The 25,250-nt window shown below is 38.6% G+C and overlaps 1 protein-coding gene across 4 annotated transcripts in view; it reads right to left on the minus strand.

Annotated features, from left to right (window-relative positions):
* MORN1 (MORN repeat containing 1) overlaps positions 1 to 25,250 on the minus strand; it is a 159,788-nt gene that overhangs the window by 116,856 nt on the left and 17,682 nt on the right. For all 4 annotated transcript variants that reach the window (XM_090024699.1, XM_090024698.1, XM_090024700.1 and 1 more), the window contains 4 exons: positions 11,687 to 11,783; positions 6,500 to 6,610; positions 3,544 to 3,667; positions 1,284 to 1,474 (listed from right to left, as the gene is read on the minus strand). In XM_090024699.1, coding sequence (XP_089880825.1) covers positions 1,284 to 1,474; positions 3,544 to 3,667; positions 6,500 to 6,610; positions 11,687 to 11,783 — 523 coding nt within the window. The remainder of the gene's footprint in view (positions 1 to 1,283; positions 1,475 to 3,543; positions 3,668 to 6,499; positions 6,611 to 11,686; positions 11,784 to 25,250) is intronic.

Genomic DNA, 25,250 nt, shown 5'->3' on the forward strand with positions numbered 1-25,250 from the left:
TGCCTTAAAACACAAGAAGGAAACTTGAATATCTGATGTTTTCAGCAGAACCTGTTGTGCAGTTATTGTCCTGTAACTCCAAATACTTATTTTTAAAATGCAGTTTTATTAACCCAATATTTAGAAATAAACTTTTTTTCTCCCTTTTATCATTCCCAAATACTACTGAAATGCCACTTCTTGAAATGCCCTTCTTGTGGCAGAGTGTACTGTACAGCAACATTCAGGAGAAAGACTTTTTCCCCCTAACTGATTACACTGCATGCATTCATGGGAAAGGGTACCACAGTGACTTGTTTGTGATGCTTTTTATGTGGCATAGCACACATTTCATTACCACCCCAATCCAAGGTGATAAGTGAAACTATCAGTTCTTCAGACAAACAATGTGACAACTTTTACCAAGTCTAACAAAAGTCTCTTAATCAAATTGTTTGGCATTTTTTCCTAAAAGCCTAGAATTGGGTGAAAAATTTCAGGGGATAAAAGGGAATTTTCTAACGCTCATAGTTGTGAGGTGGGACTTGACTGGTGGCTTAGAACTGGTCATATGGAACCACCGTAGATTCAGCGGCATGTGATGGTGCCAAGCCAGGGGCATGCAGCAGCACAGAGCTCTTCCCCCCACCGCTGTCACTGCCTAACCAGAGCTCTGTGCTGATGCATGCTCCTGGCTGTAAACCAACAAGTGCTGCCAGCTCCATGCTACCTAAAGCAGCTCCATGCTGCTTTGTGTCCTTGGCTTCATGCTACCATCTGGAAGTGCTGAGATCTGGTCAGTTGGCAGTGCCAGGCACATGTGGCAGTGCAGAGCTCAGGGTGTGCACTTTCAGTAACCACCAGACTACTGGTGAGCTGGATGTAACAGTTCTGCAAGCCAAATTTGGCCCATTGGCTGTATGTCTGACACCCTGGTTTAGGCCTATATCTTATTCAACTACAGTAAATTAATGTAGACTGTATACATAATTGCTTGAGCTCTCTTGATTTAATTCACTGTTAACCAGTGTGTTTTGACTGATCGAAATAACTGAAGAGAAAGCCTAGGCAGGCGGTTATTTTTTTTTTTTTATAACACAGACATTAAATATTTTTATGAAATTTATTCCATTTATTATGAGAAAGTCAGTAGAAATCACTTCTACTGTTAAAAATGCTTTGAGAGCCACCCATTTGCATTACAAAAGCGGTCTCCTATTTTTTCAAGTTGTTATACTGTAAAGATCTCTTTTGTTTCTCAGTTAACTAGGTAAGCAGTTGACTAATCCATTATCTGTACTTACCATCCTGATTGCTGGGGGCATCTCCAGCTCCATGCATGGTGTCTGATCCTGATTCTGGCTCTATTACTGTCTTAGGAATTGATAAATCAGCCAATGCAAATCCAGATTTGCTAACTATAGGGAAAGCAGCTTTCAGTTTCTGGCTTTTGGATATGGCATCCATCAAAGGGTAGCTAATACATTCAAATCCACTGTGAAAGAAAATGTAGTTGATATTTTATTTTGTTTGTGAAGATAGGTTTTAACATCTTAAGAAAATAATTCAGATATAATATGGAACTCACCATGAGAGCCACAAAATACTCACTGTCTGAAACTTAGAGCTGCGTTTACATATCTCAATATATACAACATAACATAGTACTGATATATTTATCTCCAATAACCTACTGGAGCTTATTGGATTTTTTTCAATAAATTGCATAGCCCTACACTTTGTGCAAACATAAGAAAAATAACCAAAATAGACCTGTTGCACAAACTCACAATGATAATCTGCATTAATAGGCTTCAGCAGGGATCCTGGTTTTCTCCAATTTAAAAAATATATTAGTGGCATTTCATTTTAATCATAGAAAAATATGGAATTTGGGTTAGTTTTTTTAATCTGAAAATTGGGGATTTTTTTTTTTCATCAGAGAAAACTATGATCCCTGGTCATCAGGGAAGGATTAGTTTAGCAGCTTGAAACAGAATTTTTACTGTAGGTTCCATTTCGTATGACAGATTGCCATCTTAAATAAAACATACAGGATAATCTAATGTTGAGCGAGATTTTCAAGGAAGTTAATTTTGATCTCCCTCCATTAAGTTTCAGCTGGTTAAATGTCAGCTTCCCTCGGACACCTCTGAAAATCCCAGCCTCAAAATCCATACTTAGGTTTGGGACTGAAGAAGCTTCCACTCATTTCAGAAGGTGCTGATCAGCACTTTGAAAAAAATAAGCTCACTTAATGAGGATTCTAAATCAGGATCTATTGGCCTAACTCTAAGCTCCTGTTTCGGAAATGAATTAGCAGTTATATTTCATACTTATGGACAGCCTTCTTTGAGCTAATATAATTGACTATTTCTCAAAGACGTTAAAGGAGGACTGCAAACTATGTTTTGAAAGAAACATGTTTAAAAACCACTGTCAGTTTTACTGCTTAAAAAAAAACAAACAAGATCTGCACTTATAAACTGAAGAACACAAATGTCTAAGTGATGACCATAATTTCTGGTTTTGGTAGGACAGTAAAATGTGTTTTAAATCTGTTTATGATGAAAAATTACAAGATCAAGACTATCAGCTCAGATGAAACAAAACTTGTCAAAATAAGTAAAGCTTCTGAAAGTGACTTTCTGTGGGACTAATGGTTTATCTACACAGGGAAATTATAAGGTTATGTCAATACGATTAAAGAGATAAAACTCCCCAAAAGGACACTCTTAATTTAAGCTATATTTCTATCAGGATAACCTTCCCATGTAGGAAAAACTTGCAGTTTCTAAGTACCTAATTATTTTTTGAAAACAGAGGTATGGCTCTTAAGTCACTTATGGGCCTTTAAAAATCTGGTGCCAACTACCAGCAATTTCACTTTTAAAAATATTACTCTTTTTATCTAGCTAAAGAGTAATGTGTATAGTATTTCATAGCTAAAAACAGCTTTTTCCCAAATCCTACATCAAGAAATACTGGCAATATAATTAAGATACAAAAGAAAAAAAAAAGAGACTACAAACAAAACTGCTAGATGTCCACTGTCAAGGTTAATGAGAACTACTGTAATATAAGAGGTGACACTGTCAGCTTTTATGTAAATAGTGTTAACCTCATCTCTCAGAGATCCAGAGCTCATTGAAGTGAATGTGATTTTTTCCTCTGATTTTGTTGGGTTCCCAGTGGCCTAGGTATGGCATTTCAAAGTTGAACCAATGATGGGACTTAAGAACCCCTGCCTCCCTCAGGAACGGCATTTACATTGCCTCATAAGGAAAAGGAGAAACTCATAAAAAGTGACTACAGAAGGAGAATTCAAGAATCTTATCTGAATAGGAAACGAAAGGATGCAGTAGCACAAAGAATGGGCCTTTACACCAGTGAGTATACACTCAGCAAACAATTTAGTTTGGATGTTATTATTTGTGTGTGTGTATATACACACACACACACACGCACACATATATATCTATATATACACACACATACATACATACACACACATTATTCATGGAAAAACATTTAACTAAATAGATTTATCAACAAGTTACGTACAAAGGGGTTTTGACTGGCTTCCTTTCAATCTCTTCAATTAACTCAAATAAATTGGTAGGGGAACTTGCTCGGATCTGATGGTCTCTGATGCCTGCCCAGATCTCCAAAACTCGGCCTTCCTCAGCTTCCCATATAAAGAGCAACAGACAAAAGAAATTGGTAAAATGTCATAACTGCGTAACAAAAAATAATCAGAAATAGTCATTGCTACTATATTATCCTATTAGTTCACCCAAAGTTTCAGAATAAGCCACCTATATAGTGCTCTTGCCACCTTTACTAAAGAATCCACATTTTTTTCTAAAATAGTGCGTTTTTAATAAAGAAAAAACAGTAAGAAAAGAACTATATATTTTAAAGATTTAGATCAATATGTAACTAAACCTCTAGGAAATCAGATACTTGAGAAAATGATCCAGCATTGTATACTGTATTTTACCGCAGTGAGAAACTATATGAATTCATTATTACCCTGGATTAATACCCTAGTAACATTCTTGCTCGCCCATTTTCATATTACACTTATAATTATATTGTTTATTTGGCACTGCACAAAAAGTAGTGTGCTGTTCCATTTCCCAGAAATTTAATTTGTTTTTGCAATACTGTGGCTGCATTGTGCTGTCATGTTTTGGATTTTGGTGGGGGTTTAATGATTTTTCACAAAATTTTCTTCTGACAGAAAAAAATATAGTTTAGTACAACCTAAGAGCCAAATTCTCTGCTGAGTTATATTCATATCCAAGGGTAGGGGGTAGCATAGTTATATATTTATTAGGGCCATGTGAAGCTTTGGTCCCTGATTCGATTTGGCGGGGATTTGGCTGCAGGGGGACCCTGGGTGCCCCCCAGACCCAGGAGGCACCAGTCGCTGAGCCGGGTGGCTGGAGGGAGCCCCCTGTGCTCCTAGAAGTACGTCCGGTCCACTTCCAGGTTTGCCACTGAACATGCAAGGAGGCTCCCCTGCAGTCCAGTGGGATGCTCTGTCCTCCCCAGCATCGCAGCGTTCATGAGCCATGCTGGTACCTCGAGGTACGTAGGAAAACCATTTAAAGCTGTGTCTATGTCCGAATCACTGATTCTCCGAATCAGCATCGCATCTTCAGGTTTGGATTTGGCTGAATCAAATCAGGGACAGTGATCTGAATCAACGGATCGAATCACTGTCCCCAATTCAGGCCACATCTGAATCAAATGGGCCAGCTTTTGCACACCCCTAATAATTATACCATAGGATAAAAATAAAATATATTTAGATAGGAAATAATCAGATGAACCCTGGAAGATACTAAATCTTTTGCAAGATGTCAAAGGGACGTTAGCAAACATGCACAATTTTGCTGATGCCTCTGGTAATCAAAGCTTTCAACCCTTTCATAGGTAAAACTTGCAAAGTGCCTTCTTCCACTGTGTCTTGCAAAAAACCAGACCTACCACTGTACTTTGTACTTAGAATTGGGGGACCATAACTTGAAAGCTAGTTTGACTTCTCAGGAGGATGGAAAAGATGGTTTGTAATCACTATTTTCAGTAAAGGCAATCGGAGAAAAATATTTCTGTTTCCTTGAATGTTTTCTACTCAAATTGTGAAGAAAAGAACAAAGGAACACTTTTACCTTTCCAGAGGATACATTTTAAGTAATCCTCTTCAACTTGTATTTTTGAAAAGATACAACTAAGCTATAACACTTTATGAGATACTTATCTAGGTACATTCATTTTAACTTCAAGTACTGTGCATAGCCTTGACTTCTACACAAATAGTTTTAAACAGAAGGTTACAAAAATCAAATGAGTTTAACTGTAGACAAAGCTTTTCTTTTCTGAATATGGAATTTAAATAAATATATTGCTTTTGAAAAGGGTAAAATGGACAGAACTGGAAAATTAAATCTGCCTCTAAAGAATAAATATAGTACAGAATTTATTCCTTTTCATTTTTCCTGACAATGACCCGACTGGAACACTTCTACAGCTGAGACAAGAGCTTTACTTACTGCTGTTTACCAGTATTTTCAAGGAGAGATATTTTTTCTTTATTTTATCTTTAAAAACAAGGTGCATATGTTTTTCGGGGGCATACTGTACACAAGAAAATATGGTAAGTAATTTAATCTGCCCTCAACAGAAGAGAAGCTTTATTGATTCTTTTTTACTATATAAAATGCCGAATATTATTAAGCAAGTTCCCTCAGTTTACTCTGTTATGTACACGCACAGGATGGTTGTTTTTTTGTTGCTACCTTTCTTGCATTACTTGTACTAACCAGAAACCAGAAACTTGCTCTGCTGGTCCTGTCAATTACAAAACAAAAGGAAACTGCTGAAAGCAGGACAAGCATGGCATTTTCTCTACATGAACCTGATGCTACATGACCCTCAGCAAAGATCGGAAATGTGAACCCTTAACACCTCTCAGAAGGTATTCAGAGCTTTGCAAGAAAAGACTCATTATTTGCCTGCTGATTCAACAGCAAGTTGTATTTTAACTGTATTTTTATCACGTAGAACATAAAGTTGCCTGGACACGTGGGGCGTGAGAGCAGACACAAAACAGAAGCCCTACATCTCTTGAAATTGTGGGCACCGTAAAACATCTTCAGTAACATTTATATTCAGTGCTCATGTCTACATGTGCATTAGTGCACTGTGGTTACGGTGCATTAAGTTTAGTACCTGTAATAACAGGTACTAAATGTGCAGTAACTGGCACTACTGTTAAGTAATGCTAATGCGCAGTAGATTAATTTTACTGTGCATTAGCACAATGGCACGGTTTTTGCTGTGATGCACTAATGCACAGTAGAATTAGTCTACTGAGCGTTTAATGTCTCGTGTAGACGTGCCCACTGTGAAGGTAAAATTAATTCCATGTTATATTCTGCTATTTTCAATATCTCCATTTAATTGTGAAACACACTTATATGGCATAAAATATCTGTAAACATGTCCGTACATTCACAAACCTCTCCTTCTTCATTCTGTAGCTGTACATGAAGGGTGATAGAAGATCCCTGAATTATATCAATAACTTCTGGGCCCAAAATCACTATCTTCTTCGCTTGAGCTGTAACATTAAACATTTTTAGTTCTGCTGTTGTTATTTACAAACCCAAAATGAATTCCCATATTTCCCCCACCCACCTTTACGGTAGGAGCCTCCTATCTGATTGTGTCTCTAACAGTGACTGCTGAATTGCTCATATCATACCTCAGGCATCAAGAGCCTGGGTAAGTGTTTATGTTTTCATTCTGGATCTTCTTTCAGGTGATAACAGATGAGCCACTGTACTCAGGACGTAAATACTGTTTATAAAATTATCCTCCTCTAATTACATCGGTTAAACTGTTTAATGATAATACAGCATTCTGGGCAAGATTGCTGCTGAGGTCCTCTGACACTGGGGGAGGAGATGGTGGCAAGCCCCACAAGACAACACAGCCTACATGAAACCAAGGGTGGCAGCAGCAGGCAAAGGGCTTTCCCAGCCTGCAGCAGCTGCTGGCACGCTGGGAGAGAAGGAGCACCTGTGAATGAGTAGCTAATTGCTTCATTGATGAGTTATTAGACCGCCCACTTTTTTCCTCTTTACCCTCACAGGCTAAGGGTACTAGCCCCCCCCGCTGCCCCCCCCTTGCTCCTCCCTCCTTTCTCCCTCCTGCTTGCCCTGCTGCCTTCCTGTTCCCAAGGCAACGCGCCCTTCCCTTCTTTGCCAGACTGAACCCAGTGCTAAACATTAACTGGTAATATATTTCTGGTATAAATATACTTATTAAACTTTTAACCTATCACATCCCTACACTATACAAGCAATTCCTTTTACAAAGCACAGACAAACCAAAAGGGCAGAAAGTGGAGTGGGGGCAGATTAGACCACTGAGCTCAGCAGGAGTCTCTGTACTGGTTTGGATAAGAATCTTCTGGGATCATTCTCTTTGTGATCTGGTTAGGAATACCTAGAACCAGAACTTCAGATTATAGGAGTGTTACTTCAGACCCTCCTTCAGAAATAATTGTATTGAGTCCCATGAAGTTTATTGGATGTGAACTGTGTATAGATTTATCCTTGTGTCCCAAGTCAAGATTTCCCTTCCCTACCTTCACTAATAAATCAACTTCATCACAGTGGTCACAGTTAGTATGCTGTTATTTGCGCAGAAGTGTTGAAGAATTTTCAGACTATATAAGATAATTAACAAGCAGACATGTGATGTTTGTACTAGTGAACAAATGTCCATCAGTGGAACAGATATCAATTTGCAATCTGGAATGACAATTGTGTATGCACTGTTCTATTTAAGACTGCTGCCCCGAGAACGCATAGTATAGAACAACCTTCCCTTAGGGCTTATTGTCAGTGGATTAATCCCCTAGCAAGTGAATTAATCCACTAGCAAGTGAATTAATCTTGTTTCTGTTTCAGATTTCCAGGAAGATTAACTATATTTACATGCATTTCACAAAATTACAAAACAAAACACTCTTTCTACAGCTTACCTACATCCAGGATAACTTAGGTACTAAAATACATATGTATTTGAAAAGGCCATCTGATTGCATGCCAGAAAAATCCTTTAAGGAGCACTGAATTCCTTTAGAATGACATTAGCAGTAAGCAAAATATCTGCTTATGTATTACATACTCGTGAAAAACAAAACACATGTAATTTTCAGAAGAACGACCTAAGCTTATGTATTTATGCCCCACATAAGAGAGGGTGAGGTCTTCTCTTGGCTAATTCCAGAGTGGTAAAAGTTTTGGCTTAATACATTCAGAAGATTTTTCCATCCACAAAATTCCAGGGAGGTCAGTGTCAAGCTGGAGTTAATACAGGTGAAGTTCATGCATATGACTTTACAAAAAAAGTTCCAATTGTTTCAGTTCTTTGTTTGTAAATTAATACTTTTTCCCCATTTGTGAAAGCCCCATCTCCTTTCCTTTACACTTAGCTACTGATTTTATATGACCCCCATTACCACCCCATGTCAGTATCTCACTATCTTTCATGTATCTTCCCAAAACCACACGCAGTACAGTTATCTTCCTTTTTGAGACGGGAACTTTCCCAAAGTCAGCAGGAAAATCCACGGGGGAGCAGGCACCTAATTCTGGTCTCTCAAGCCCTACAATACCACCCTGGCCACTGACCAATCCTTTTCTCCCATTCTTCTAATCTCAGTATAGGAATGCTAATTCTAGGCAAATTATTAGTCTTGGGAGAGGCAGAAGGAAATGTTTGCTGAAATAATTTAATATTACTGAATCTATGAGTCTAAAGTTGCAAAAAAAGTAGCATATACTGATGGTAACAGTAAAAATGCCTTTAAGTATATAAATGTTTGACATATTAACAACATACTGTTCTCTTAGAAAGCAATTTAACAAAGACTTATCAAAAGTACAATTTTGACCTCAGTTCACTGAAATAATTATCTTTGTAATGTTCTGTTGTAGCTACTGAAAAGTTAAGTTGGTTATATTTGGTACAGCTGTGAAGATGCATCAATTATGTGTACATGGAATTATACCAGGAGTTATCTCACACACAGCATTTGAAGTGCCTCATTTAATTAATTAATTACGGTAATTAAAGTTTATATATTGCTTTCAAAACACAGAGTCCTAAATGTGCATTTAATTTTATTATCATTGGTTCTGCCTCTACCATGGAGAGCTGCATATATCTTACTCATTTTAGATCTACTTTTTAGACAACATTTTTTTTAGATCGTTAATGAATCATTTTCTAAAATCTATTTCTCAGAATACATTGCTGTTCAGTGTTCTTCTGATCATTACATCAAGATGAGGGACATCATTTCTGACAGAGAGCATTCCTCTGATGTGGCCAGTCATGGTTATTATGTTATATAAGTTGCCCTTAGGCAGGAATTAGCGACTATTTCTAATAATCCTAACACTTAATGTTTTCTATAATCTATTTCCAATGGAGACATTCGTGAACCCAAGTCATTTGCTGGTGAGTTCTAGGAAAAAGTTTTGTCATCTGGTTTAACATTGACAGAACGTTATGAAATCTCTATCCCTTCCCCTTATAAAAGGATAGAACTAACCTGGTAAAATCGCTTTCAAAAGTATGAAAAGATTTTAAAATATTATTAAAAAGTAGGATGCTGTGAAGACAAATGATAAAAGTTATTTTCTATCACGAGTACAAGAATCCACAAGAGGCATCATGGCCATCCCCCCATAGCTAAGGCCTATAATCTAGGAGTTATTTTTGAGTTATCTGAACCTGCTCTAATGCCACTGACATTTTTCTAGTTCTTTTTTAAAACTCATTTCTTTAGGATACCCATCTTCTTCTTCTTCCCTTGCTAATCCCATCTAAACAGGGTCACTGTTGCGGATCCTGGCTCTTTCAGGATGCCCATAAGAAACCAAATAACTAGTCATAGATAGGTTGAAAAGCAATCAGATACAAACAATCTGCACCTCTGAAAAAGTTAAGTCCTAGGATAGATATGCTGAATGAAGGTATTTCCACAGTTGTAAAACAATGTATGCTTTCTTCACACCTACGCAAACTAGGCTGATGCCTATGAAAGCTTATGCTTCTTAAAAGTCTTTAAGGGCATTTATACATGTGCTCCAGGAATGTGTGGGTAGTGGGGGGGGGTGCTTTAATTAGAGCGGCTCTAATTAAAGCCCCTGGAGCATTATGTGTACCAGTGTCCCCATGCTGAAAAATGGCACTGAATGAGCTTTAATTAAAACGCCCCCACTGCTCTTTTTCAGCATAGGGATGCTGATACACATGACGCTGGAGTCTGGTAGAGCATGGTAATTTCCATGCTCCAACAGACTTGATTAATCAATTAACTATAGCGCATCAGAGCAGCCTTGCTGCACATGTATTGGTGCCCTAAGGGCCCATATACACAAGCCTAGAGGCTGCTTTAACGCACTGGAATTCCAACATGTTGGAGGAGACTAATTAATTGAGTCTGCTAGATTGTGGCAACTGCTGCGCTCCAGCAACTTCCTATGTCTTGTGTATCAGTGTCCCTACACTTAAAAATGGAAGCAGGGACCTTGAACTAATGTTCATCAAATAATTGTTAGTTCAAGTGCCCCCACCACCATTTTTAAGTGTGGGGACACTGATATATGTGACGCGGTGGCACTTTAATTAGAGCAGCTCTCAGAGCTGCTCTAATTAGAGTGCCATCCTCCCTACCCCCAGAGCACATGTAAAAGTGCCCTAAGATATCATCCTGTCCTGCTTTCTGCCTGCTTCATACCAGACAGGGGTCCTTTTGCCTTTGGCTTTCTCTCCTTTTCTTTGCAAAATGGGTTATGGAAATAACTGTGAAATTCTTTCTAGAGACTTGACAATGGAAGACATGCATCTACTGTGTTATACCCAGTTCTCAGTTAGAAAAATTGGTTGACTTTATTAATTTCATTTGAAAGGGAAAAATGGAGGAATCTTTGATGTCTCCTCTTCCTGAAAATCTCTAAGGCCTGTTTCTTTCATCTTTCTGTCCTAACATGAAATTACAATGTGCAGCAAATACATATCCTTACATATTTTAACCACAATCTCCAATTCAGAAAGCAAAATATTAGATTATGTTCTAAAAACAGTCAGAATTTATAAGAAATAAGACATCTTATAATTACATTTTCACCTAGGGTGCGATGTGCAACAGTACAAGCAGCTGCTCAGGAATAAACTAAATAATTCACTGTGAAAGAAATGATTTATCAGTCAAAGGTTTTCAAGTTGTGACCTCTGCTTTCTAAGAAGGACAAATTAATACTTTTTGTTTTTGAAATTGCTATGTTATTACTTTTCTGAAAAAGATAATAGCTAACCCTAAAAACATAGATGTGATTTACTTTAAAATGAAAATGCAGTTTTCTTTAAAAAGAAAAATAAACAAAAACTTTTTCTTATTGTATTTTACCTTTGTTTGAATGAATAGCTCCCCTACTCAGCAAATGTCCCATTTAAATAGCTACTGTTTTTGCCCTTATGAGCTACAAGTTCTAAGCAAACTGAGTGCACAGAGGATGCTAATACTATAGCCAGATCATATTCATCAATAGAAGGACAGCTAGAGCATTATGTTGAAGCCTTGTTAATAACTGGATAGCATAATGAATGTACGTACCAGCAGGGTAGCCATTGATCCACAGTCCATCATAGATGACACCAGAACAATGAATTATAGTGCCCTGTCCATTGAACATGTCATTTCTCCACTGCCCCTTCAAACAGAAATACACATTGATTTCAAATTTGGCTGCAACACAGGCTACTTTATAAAGAAGGGATTATTCTAGAGGGCTCTCAATAGCAGAGTGGGTGGTCTGCTAGGTTCTTTATAAATACCCTTCTAACATTTGTGTGAACATGATGAATGGGGACCACACAACAACGAAGAATTATCTGGCACTCCACAGTGTACCCTCTAGGGGGGGGAAGGGAAAATTAAGTAATTCTTGCCCAAGATTTGATACAGTGGGGCACAATTGTCAGATGTTCTTCTGTTAAGAAATTACATTGCAGTTAAATGTACAGAATGGGTTACTGCTTTGTCACATGCAAAATGATGCATGATTTCCCTTTTTGGAAGGTTGTGAAGAGTGACACATTGGACCAAATTCAATACCAAGGACCTCAATGGCTTACATTTGGGTTGAATTTCACCAAAGACACATAATACATACAAAACAAATCCATGTTCAAAGAACACCAAGGTTGCTAAGTTAAGTACTCAGTCAGGAACAGACAGAATTAAGGTTGCCTGTACAAACTTAGTTTGGCCCTCTGTGCATTAACTTTATTGTAAAGCCTTGATTTACGCAATCACACAATATTTTTTCTACAGACCCCATCATTCAGTGGTTGGCAGCTCAAGATTCATGGCACATACAGATCTGTCAAGCTAACCGAGTAAATAATAATAATAGCAGTCATTCTGTATGTCAACCAAACCTGTTGGTCTATAGGTGAAGGTGAAAACATTTTTCTAGTAGGTTTTACTGCTATTTGCTGACAGCAGATGAACAGTGAGACTCAGGAATCTTGCATTCAATTCCATAAACTAAAGAAGACTATGCTGTGGTAGGCCCAGACCACTCTAGCCATTTCCTTCAAAAGTGACCCAATCTAACCCATCCCTTCCTTGGTCAAAGTCCTGTCTTCTCCCTCACCAGCTCTTCTCAGTTTTCAGTCATTTTACACAGCCAGTCCTAGTATCCAGGCCTTAATGTTCTCAACCCATTTTCAGACTTTTTCCACAGTTCTCCCTGCTCCCCTGTCCCAGCTCCATGTCCCAATCTACTCTCTTCTCCATTTCCCCTAGTCTAGTTCTTCTGTCCTCTGAATTCAAGTCAGGTTGTCTCACCCACTATACTGTCTGACTGCCATCATGTGGGTATTAGAAGGAAAGAGGTGGGACCATTGAGATCACAGCAAATAGTCCCTCTGCTCTCAGTTTCCTTGCCAGATATCACAGCAACCCCTGACTCCTACCAGCAGAAACTGCAAAATAAATCCTGTATGATCTCTTCAGCATTGGACTGTCATGCTCAGTGCTGAAAGAATCTTTGAAGAATTTAGCTGTTGAATACTAACAAACTTAGAGAAATGCAAAAATCTAAGTTTGCATACTGGGTACAAACTTAGATTTTTAAATGCTTATATCTTGATCAAATTTGGAAAACTTTTTAGAGTGCTGGCAAAAGATGAACTCATGAGACAAATACAATCCTTTTTGTCAAATGTGGAGTATCAGATCCAAGGATAGAGGCCTTCAGCTTCTCAGTGAAACAGATGTGAAAATTTTAAGATGGGCAAAACATTTATACTAGAACTTTCCAAAATTCAGCCTAAAGTAAACACCCAAGAAGAGAAAATTTCAGCCTGAACAGTTTCCATATGCTGGAAATGATTTAGAATTGGACTAGGTAAGGAAGTTACTGAAGAAATATTCCGCCACAAGCAGGAGAAAATAATTTATGTTTACAACTTGCTGGCCAAAGATGACCAAAAATCAAAGCGCAGGAAGTAAAGTGACACTTCCACAATATCTGCGAATAGTTTCGTAAGTGTTAAAAGGAAAGGTATAAATTTATTGACACCAATCCCTTAATTTTTGCAGAACAGTAGAAGGATAGAGAACGAGCATAGTTTAAAGGCTCAAGTGATCTTGTTGTGCAATGTTGCTTTATTTCAATTAAATTTTGGGTGGTCTGCAAGATTTCATATAACCATAGAACAACAACATAGAAAGGGTCCTCAACAAGTCATCTAGTCCAACCCTCTGCTCAAGACAAGATCATTCCAGGCAAACTGGCTTAGGGGTCACACCCAGAGAGTGGTGGTGGATGGGTCGGTATTGACCTGGAAAGATGTGGGCAGTGGAGTCTCACAAGGCTGTTCAATGTCTTCATTAGTGACTTGGATGAGGGCATGGAAAGCGCTTTGTCCACATTCATAGATAATACCAAATTATGGGGTAAAGTTAACACACTAGAGGGTAGAGAACGAATCCAGGTGGATCTGGACAGGTTGGAAAAATGGACAGAATGGAATAGGATGCAGTTCAATAAGGACAAATGCAAGGTGCTGCACCTCGGAAAAAGGAATCACCAACATGCTAACAGGCTGGGTAGGACCTTCACAGCAGCACAGCAGCGGAAAGGGATCTTGGAGTCACTACTGACTCCAAGATGAACTTGAGTCATCAATATGACACAGAGATCAGTAAAGCTAACCACACTTTATCATTCATTAGCAGATGCATGACAAACAGGTCCAAGGAGGTGATACTTCCCCTTTATGTGGCATTGGTGAGGCCACAGATGGAGTACTGTGTCCAGTTTTGGGCACCACACTTCAAGAGGGATGTGGACAACCTCGAAAGGGTTCAGAAGAGGGCCACTTGTATGGTTAGGGACCTGCAGGCAAAACCCTACGAGGAGAGATTGAGAGCCCTGGATCTCTTCAGCCTCCACAAGAGAAGGCTGAGAGGTGATCTTGTGATTGCCTACAAATTCATGGGGGGGAGACAGCAAGAAATAGGAGATGCTCTGTTTACCAGGACACCCCTTGGAGTAATCAGGAACAATGGCCACAAAGTGACGGACAGCAGATTTAGGCTAGGCATCAGGAAGAACTTCTTAATGGTAAGGGTTGCCAAAATCTGGAATGGGCTTTCAAAGGAGGTGGTGCTCTCCCCTATCTTGGGGGGTCTTTAAGAGGAGGCTAGCCATGCACCTGACTGGGGTCATTTGCCACAGTGCTCTTTCCTGCCCAGGGCAGGGGGTTGGACTTGATTATCTGGTGACAGACAAAGCAATTGGTGACAGACAGGGTGGGGACAAGGCTGAACTCCTCAATGAGTTCTTTGCCTCAGTGTTCCTAAACAAGGGGCAACACAAGTCTCACAATGGGATCGTAGAGAGACAACAGCAGGGCGCCAGACCACCAAATGTCAACCCTGAGATAGTGCAGAGTCACTTGAAAGGACTGGATGTATTTAAGTCGGCAGGCTCCATCCGAGGGTACTGAAGGCACTGGCTAATGTCATTGCACAGCCACTGGCAAGAATATTTGAGCACTTGTGGCGCCCGGGACAAGTCCTGGAGGACTGGAAAAGGGCCAATATGGTTCCTATTTTCAAGAAGGGAGGAAGGAGGATCCAAGCAAGTACAGGTCTCACCTCCATCCTTGGTAAAGTCTTTGAAAAGATTATTAAGGCTCATATATATGAAAGCCCAGCAGGAAAAATTATGCAGAGGGGAAACCAGCACGGGTTCATAGCAGGTAGATCATGCCTGACTAATCTAGTCTCTTTTTATGACCAGGTTACAAAACACCTGGATGCAGAAGTAGGGGTAGATATCATTTACTTAGACTTCAGGAAGGCCTTTGATATGGTATCCCACCCCACACTGGTGAACAAATTAAGAGGCTGTGACTTGGATGATTACACAGTCCGGTGGGTGGCAAATTGGCTAGAGGGTCATACCCAGAGAGTGGTGGTGGACGGGTCAGTATCGACCTGGAAGGACATGGGCAGTGGGGTCCCACAGGGCTCGGTCTTTGGACTGATACTCTTCAACGCCTTCATCAGTGACTTGGATGAGGGAGTGAAGTGCACTCTGTCCAAGTCTGCAGATGATACAAAACTGTTGGGAGAAGTGGATACACTGGAGAGCAGGGAACAACTACAAGCAGACCTGGACAGGTTGGACAAATGGGCAGAAAACAATAGAATGCAACTGAACAAGGAGAAATGCAAAGTGCTGCACCTAGGGAGGAAAAATGTCCAGCACACCTACTGCCTAGGAAATGACCTGCTCGGCAGCATGGAAGCATAAAGGGATCTTGGAGTCCCAGAGGACTCCAAGATGAACATGAGTCATCAGTGTGACAAAGTCATCAGCAAAGCTAACTGCACTTTATCATGCATTAGCAGATGCATGACAAACAGAACCAAGGAGGTAATACTTCCCCTCTATCGGGCACTGGTCAGACCGCAGTTGGAATACTGCATCCAGTTTTGAGCACCACACTTCAAGAGGGATGTGAATAACCTGGAGAGCATCCAGAGAAAGGCCACTCGTATGGTTAAGGGCTTGCAGGCCAAGCCCTACGAGGAGAGACTAGGGCACCTGAACCTCTTCAGCCTCTGCAAAAGAAGTTTGAGTGGCGACCTTGTTGCTGCCTATAAATTCATCATGGGGGCACAGAAGGAAATTGGTGAGGCTCTGCTCACCAAGGCGCCCCTGGGGGTTACAAGAAATAATGGCCATAAGCTAGCAGAGAGCAGATTTAGACTGGACATTAGGAAAAACTTCTTCACAGTTAGAGTGGCCAAAATCTGGGCTCTCCCCTACCCTGGGGGTCTTCAAGAGGAGGTTAGATAGGCATCTGGCTGGGGTCATCTGAACCCAGCACTCTTTCCTGCCTATGAAGGGGGTTGGACTCGATGATCTATTGAGGTCCCTTCCAACCCCAACATCTATGAATGTTCTATGGTCCCTTCCGACCCAAACATCTATGAATCCCTAACTGGATCTGCACTACATTAAGTTGCAACTTTGTAACACAAAGCACTATTATAACTTAAAATTTGTCAAAAACACCTTGAAATTCCCATTGGATTGAAAGGCTAGAATTTTAGCTTCTCCCCTAGCAACCGATATCCAGATTAGAGAAGGAGAGCTAGCATTGTTTAAAAAATGGTTCTTTGGAAATGTATTTCTGACAAAATTGACTTATTCTAGTCTTTCCAACTTCATTTTAAAGCATCTGGTAGAAAGAATTTGAAAAGTGTTTGCTTCAGAGTATGGTTGTTAGGAAGTAGAATGAATGTTTCATGGTAAAAAAGGGCAGCGAGACCTTCTGTCATCTCATTCTGTCAGCAGATTTTGAAACACTGAAAGAAGATGCCTTCTTAATCCTGCTGATGTGTTGGGGCAAGCACATGTCATGAACTCTGCCCCATATAGAGAAAATTTATGTAGAGAGGTTTCTACAGGGAAACTGTAAGAACAGACATTCTTGAAAAGCATAGTTAGTTTTACTTAATTGTTGGTGTCACTGGTTTTTGAGTTACTGATTAATGTGAATATCAGAAAAGAAGTAACTTTAGACTAAACATAGCCTATACATATTGAGTGTCTGTATATGTGCTCTGATGTGTTCTAATTAGAACGCATCAAAACAGACTCGATTAATCGAGTAAGTCCCTGTGGGTTTAAAAAAGGGCACTTTAACTAAAGCTCATTGAATGATATATGTGAGGCTGTGACATTTTAAATAGAATGCTTCTTTGGAAACCGCTCTAATTAAAACACCCCCATGCCCCACATGGCACCCCCAAGCACCTCTAGGTACCCGTTTATGTACAGAGCAAGATAGCAACTACAGCTGCTTATTGTCCATTAATATGGTTCTTAGAGTTGTAGTTTGGGACCAACTTTTGAATCTTTTATTTATAACTGCTTAATAATTGACTTCCTACCCTTTGGGCAAGGGGCTGGACCCGATGATCTCACAAGGTCCCTTCCAGCCCTAATGTCTATGAAATCTATGAAATAGAAAAGTCTGGAAATGAGGTTACCCGATTACATAGACCTACAGAATTTGAAAAAATGACTCCAAGTTAGGCTTTAGCTTTCAGAGGAAAAAATATTACTGAAACATAAATTTAAAGAAAATAACATTATCTTCTTTGCTAATGTGTTCTCAGAGCAAATTTAACTGGGAAGTGTGATTGTGATTCTTCTAAAACAATTTTCAACATCACCACCAGGCACTCCAGAGAAAACAATGATCATAACTAGTGTACACAAGATACTAGCTAGCACTGACTTTTTCACAAGCATGAACATCCACATTTGTTCTGACCAGGGATGGATGACAGTCATTAAAATGTCAATCAGCCAACTACTCCAAGTTAGACCTAACAAATTCTACTGCCAGCAAAACTGAACTCATGATAGCAATGGTGAAAATCTTAAGTCTAAGAGGTTTCACTATAACTTGAACTGCAATTTTAATTGATATACTGAAATGAGGGACTTTCATCCCATGTCTATATGCAAATGTATAAAAGAGTTCTGTTGCTTTTCCAGCTTTTTTCAGGAACTGATACACCCCAAGATTTTTAATACTTACAAGCCAATTAAAACAACAGTATATGCTATCCTTTTAATGGCCAATTATCCTCATCCATAAAGGCACCTGTCCACATTCTATCAGATTTCAAAATTGCTCACTATTTGTATCACTTTATCTATACAATTAAATCACCTCTCCTTATGATTTGCCTTTAGCTTCTCCTTGGCACATTTTCCTGTCTCATCTTCTTTTCCAGATGGCATAAGGATGGGGGATAAGTGTTGCTAAAAGTTGCTTAGCAATGCAACACATACAAGATTTGGAAATGCTGATGACTACAGAAGCACCATTCATACATCACACGTTGATAAGGAGAGTCACCAGCATGAACAGCCAGAGCAAACAGCCAGAGCAACTGAGGGGCCCTCAGGAAAAAAGAGCCACCAGTTAGCCAACAAGCAAAAGAAACAGTTTAAAGCTTTGAGACATGAGCCATGTCATACAACTGATTTTTAAGCAGAACTCATTGTTTATTGATTTAAATGGGAAATTCTGCTTTGAAAAAACCCCCCACCCTCATGATAAAGCCCATTGTCTGGTGAACTAGAGAAAGAAACAGTATCTACCATTTTGGCTCCCTAACCATCAGTCTATGAGACCTAAAAGGAAATAAAACACCATATTTTCTGCTGTATAAGATGCACCTCCCAAAAAAGGATTAACTTATGGTGGATGTCAATACATACTTTGTGTGTATAAGATGCACTTTAATTTTAGACCTCCTTTGGGTTAAAAAAAGAACACATCACATATTCCAGAATATGTATCAGTACATAATAAATGAAGTTTAAGGTGGTTTTGGACAGTTAGCCACTGACTGAATGACCAGAAATGACCAGAAATGCACCCTGATAGTTTTATAATACTAGCAATTTTTAAGGAATTGATAGGAAATCTATTTAAAATTTAAAGTAATATACAGGCAGTCCTCGACTTACAACATTTCGAGTTACAACGTTTCACGCTTACAACATTTATAAATTGACACCCTGTTTCAACTTTTTGACATCAATTTCAACTTTGTAACGCTTGACCTGATGTGACACCATGCCAGCAAACAAGTTTGCTGCGTTGCCCATCTCCCTGGAGAACATCTGTCCAAACTTCCTTGGGCACTTTCTTTAAGAAAGCAGACTAGACTCCAGAAAAACCTGCAGCCAAGACTCCTGAGAAGACTCCAGCCAAGAGCCTTTCAGAAAGTCCAACAAAGTCACCTCAAAGAAGTCCTTTAAAATCAATATGATTACTATTTACAATATAAATACATCGAGTACAAAATTATGGGGTATTTTTGGTGAAAATAGGGCCTTTGTTCAGGAAATCAATCTCCCATTTATAACATTGTTTCTTATGAGAAGATTGGTTCTGAGCTGCAACGTTTCAACTTAAGACCCATTTTTCAGGTACCAATTGTGTCATAAATCCAAGGACTGCCTGTACATAGGTGCTGACTTTTATTTGGGGGGGGAGGGGCTACGATGATGGAAAGTTTTACTCATTTTAGGTGACAGCCCTCTTCCCACATACTCAGCATTGCTGGTAATATATATAACATAAGAGTAGGTTAGATACACACTTGGCTAAGATAGCCAGTGCCTTAAGCAGAAGGCTGTAGTAGATGACCTCATGAGATCTCTTCCAGCCCTACTTTTCTATGATCCTATGATGCTACACATTAAGCTGAAAAAAAAGATAAGAACACTTAGCAGATACACAATGTAAAATCATAGTACCATGTTATAACATTCACTCATTAATCATTGCAGCACACTTGTTAAACATATGACATAGGTCACCCATGTTACAGAGGGAAAAACAGACACAGGTGTTACAATATCTACCCCCAAGTGCCATAGCACTAGCTACCTTGCATTGAAAGTTAATCAACAACAAAACAACTATTAAAAGTTAAGGCAACCTATTTGGGACAGTTGTTTTAAAACAACTCTTACCAACAACACATTTTTAATGAATATAAAAATTTTCTCTTTTGAACTAGGGATTTTTTTTAAATTATGCTAATTTCTGTCAAGATTGTATTAGGGTGCTTGGTGGAAAGATTTCTGCTTATGAAAAAGGAAACAGTGTTTTAAATGAAACACAAGTACTTACTTTTATAATTATTATTTCCAGAAGCTACCTCCAGTTAATTGATGGTGTTTCCATTTCCAAATGAGTAGCTATTATGTTTTATTGCAAATAATTTTGGTTACTTTTCTTTCATTTTGCATGCTACTCATGATATATTATTTCCATGTGGTCTAACTTGATTGACAGAAGTGTAAACTTCTCTGTTATCAAGCTTCAATCCATTGATCAGACTTATTTTCATTTGTATTATTAGCATGTTCTTATTTGGCAGGCTAATATTACTTTATTCTTTCAAAGAAAGGCTGAAGGATGCAGTCCTTTACAGAATGCTTGTCACTATGGGCCAGATCAATGTATATCCCTGTACCTAAATTTAAGTACTGTATATAGTATTATTCCAGTGTACAGCAACTGGGTTCTATCCAGATGTTAGCTGTTTTATAATTTACTGTATCTCTATTTGCTGTTTACATGATCAGTGTTGTAGAATGTTTCATACCAATTCCAAGACCTGCACTCAGTTATAATTGATCAACACCATAAAATACACAACTTCTAAATTCTTCTCCAAAGTTTCAGACAATCCTACAATACTCTGGAAAATCATTAAAAGTTCTGCTAGGCTTAACAAGGGTAAAGTAACCCCACAAACGATGGTAAATCCACATGCAGACAAGATAACAAGACTACAGTTCATTTCAGCTTTCTAATAAATGAAGCAAAGTACAAGGTACTACTTAAATTAAATACAAGACATATAAGGGAAAAGACTATTTCATTCCCAGTTGGCAAAAGACACACATTCATTCCACACAAGCTACCTCTGGAAACAGGAGTAACTGTCTTAGTGAGGTATTGGGCATATACCAGTAAAGCCTTACACACAGAGTAGGGGTGTCGTATCTCAGTCACATGCTTAGTAGTGCCACATTGGGGCAAAATAGACATTCTGTTGGGCTCAAATCTCAATATACTACAGACTCATGGCTTAACTTTCATCCTCAGCTGTTTGTTTCTGGCATTTATCTCTGCCTGATTACCTGTCTCCCACCATGGCCCTTCTCTGCTATGAACACCAATCACTGCAACTTCCAGATGGAACTAACAAGACCACCTGTTTTGGCTGCTGGACTGAGTCAGCAGAGTACCTCTGCTTCCCTATTTAAAGCCTAATAATGTTATAATGCAAAAACATATACAGTACACTTGTATTGTTGTTAAGTCCAAACTTGGATAAACTGAATTAAATGGATAAGTTAAGAGTTTTGCTTTCATTATTGTTCTGTATTTTTACATAAACTGATTTTGCCTTCTTACTGTCTCCTTGTTGCTAAATATTGCATCTTACAATAAACAGTCAGAGAGACTTAAGATGTATATGGTAAAAATCACAGATCATGAGAAACACTATAAAAAGTAGTTCAGTGCAAGGCGTATTTGCATGCATTCACCTAGCACTTAGCAGGCACAACTAGAATACCAATAAATGAAAGATCTATGAGTAAAACAATAGTTCATGATGCAATCAACTAGCAATTTAAAGATCTATTCACTAAGTTATACAATTGTTAGCAGTGGGCACGTATATATGTGCATTAATATGCTGTAGTTACTGCGCATTAAGTTTAGTGCCTGTAATAACAGGTACTACTAACTCAATGTGCAGTAACTGATAATACTGCTCAGTAGCACTGGCACATTCCTTTTTAGTGATGCTAATGCTCAGTAGACAAATTCTGCTGTGCATTAGTGCATTAGCACGGATTTTGACATGATGCTCTAATGCACAGTGCATTTAGTGTCTTACGTAGACAGACCCAGTGAGTCTTATTCATTGTTACAGTATAACTGGTGGCATGATCTAGCTATACTTTTGTCCTGCACTCACTATTATATTATCCGGGTATCATGAACTGTAGATGAGGCTTTACTACATCTCTCTTTCCTCAGTTTTCTATTAAGTATGCAGTATAATTTAGAGCTGTTAAAATTCTGGTAATTTAAATTTAACAAATAACTTGCATAATTACTGAGACAATTATTCTTCAAAACAGGTAACAAAAATCAAATGGATCCTAAAAAAAATTGCAGGTGAAGAAGCCCATAAGGCTGGCCACCTGTTTAGTGCAGTTAACAGGTGTATCAAACAGCAGGTCTTCCTCTGGGAAAGAAGACAAACTAAACACAGCCAAAACACACAAAGAAGCAGCAACAGGGACAGAATGGAACACAGCATCTGCTTACTGGGACCTATGCAGCAGCCAGAAAAATCATAGGTAGGAAACACTTTCTGTGTGGAAAATAAATGTTTTACTTCATTAATCCATGCATTTCATTTACATTTCATTCTGTTGTCTCAACCTCAACCATGCAGACATATTTAAATTTTCTAACTGAATGTGTCCAATCATTCCACTACAGGTCAGCAATAGGATTCTTGTTATTATCATCTAGAAGCTGTCAAAGCTTTAGCCCTCTCACAAATTCTTTCACTCTATTGCAGTTCCCAGACCTTCATGTCTTGGCAACATTTTTTCCCCAGTGTGAAATTAGTTTTATGGTTATGCAAATAATAATATCAGTTATTTGCCATTATCTGCTTCCTCTGTAGTAAAGACTCGGTCGACTATCACCTCTTTACCTGAAGTTTAATCAAGCTGATGGCTCTGGTTATTGTTTCACAGAAACCCTAATATGTGGTTAGTCCTGAACAAATCTAGTTACTAATATTTTCTCTTCTTTCAGAGGTTGATCTCAAATTAAATTCAGATCTTGTTTTATTACATCCAAAAACTTGAGAGAACACAAATACAAAATTCAACTTTGTGTCATTTTTCAGCCTCTTCTTTGCCATCTCATAAATACTAACAACTAAGTGTCATTGTTTGAATACTAAAGATTGAAGAACATGTCCATGACCTTATTATCGAAACTGGAATATTTTAAGACTATACTGATTTCAGGAGTCCATTATCTAGCAACCACAGTTTTTAGACAGTATTCTAGTAAAATACTGACCAAATAACAGTTGTATCTTTTCAAAAGCAACATCCAAACCCATCTCCACCATTTTGTATACACTTTTTCTTGCTGGAAGCCTTAGGTATAAATCAGATACAGTCCTTAGCTGATCTGCAGAAAATGAAGTTTGTGCACACAAAAATTTTGAGCTCACAAAAGCTCAACCAGAAACATATACCTGCAAAAGCTTTTCTGAATAAAGTGGGGGATATATTTCTGTACCCAGTTTGAGGTCCCCTTATGATTTTGGCTACATCCTTAACAGAAACAAAAGGTGTTCTATTATTAAGGAAAGCTTTGAAACCTACCATTCCTTGTATATAACCAGACTAATTAGGTTCTAAATTTTTATTGCTCACTTTTACAATGTAGCATTTTACATCTTGTTGAACCTGTTTACCCTACAGTCCTAAGTGCACAGTGAGTTTAATATGTGCTGATCATATATCATGATAACATCTTTAAATGATTGGGATAGAGCTTTTAGATATATTAATAGTTTGAGAGTATATTTGACCCCAAATTCTTTAGGTCAACAGAAACTGAAAAAAATTGATTTTGAGATATTTGTATGTCTACTTTCCCGAATGATAACCATATAATTGGTGGAAGTTTTCTGTCTGGATGGCAATAAAACACAACTAGTGTCATAGAGATGAATATGATGACTAACTGATGTAAGAACACTCAAACCTGCTATTTTAATAATTGAAACGCCCGAATAGCATATTTTGAACACTGGAAAAATATTTAGTGCAGATTTTCAGTATAGCTTTGATAGAATCAGTCACAACACATTTTCTTTTACAAATATATAATGTATTTAAATATTTTAAAGACTTTATTTACATGATTAATTGAATTTTCATCTCCTACTCATCAAGGTAAAAGAGGTTACTTTTAATACAGCATAAACAGGATGGTGAAGTTAAAGCAAAGTAGACAATCTACAGAACTTAATGACAGTGCACAATGTGCGAAGAGACTTCTGGCTGTGATGTTTCTTAATGGATCTACAAATGGGAAAATTCTTCTTGCCTTGCCTGAGAGAGCCACTTAATACAGATACTGCACTCTAAGACAGATATTGCACTAAGCTCTGACCTAGGAAGAAATAGAATCTACACATGCAAGATCAACAAAATGGGTAGTGGATAATCCTTATTTTTCTATTCTTGCATTAATACTTGACCATTGGCCAACAGAGACAAGAGATGTGAGTTATCTTCTTACCTGCAGATGGTCAAGATAATTATGCTTAAAATATATCATCTCTTGATTTTTCAAACTAGAAGTGGAAGAACAGATCATGCCCACTGGTAACCTAAATGTTTAGAGAAATGCTGAGTCCAAAGAAGTCAAAATCTAATTCATAAACCAAGTGCACAGAAAAGCACACATTTATTTTGCTGTTGTATGTGGGAACAAGGCTCTAGCAAAAACCTGTGGAAAGAAATTCAACTAGCAACTCCAGAAATATTTTACTATCTATTTGGGCTATATGACCTAGAGCACAAGGATGACTTTGGCAAGCCCATGCATGGATACAGGACTTGGTAAAGAGGGGTGAAAAAGCAGCGACTGGCACTGTAAGGATGGCTGTACTTCCCTACTCCCAGCTTCCCCTTCTCACTAGGCAGGCAGACTATACTATGAGAGCAGCACCCAGGGCCTTTTTTTCAGTCCCCAAATCATGTAAGAATTTCACCCCTTCTACTCCTGCCCTTGGCAGTGATGGGTGGAGGAGGAGAAGGACTAGGAGGGGAGGGGGATGTACTGGTCAGTCAAGAGGGGAAAGGGCAGGGGGTTCTTACCTGCTCTGGGGACTGCATGATCTGAAAGGGAAGTGCAAAGGCACTACTGTGCCCTTTCTGGATCTGCCCCTGGGCAAGACTTTTAAAAAACTGATCCACTCATTGCTAATG

The sequence above is a fragment of the Crocodylus siamensis genome, chromosome 12, assembly GCF_052110815.1.
Source record: "Crocodylus siamensis isolate JL-2025a chromosome 12, ASM5211081v1, whole genome shotgun sequence".
Taxonomy (NCBI): Eukaryota; Metazoa; Chordata; order Crocodylia; family Crocodylidae; genus Crocodylus; species Crocodylus siamensis.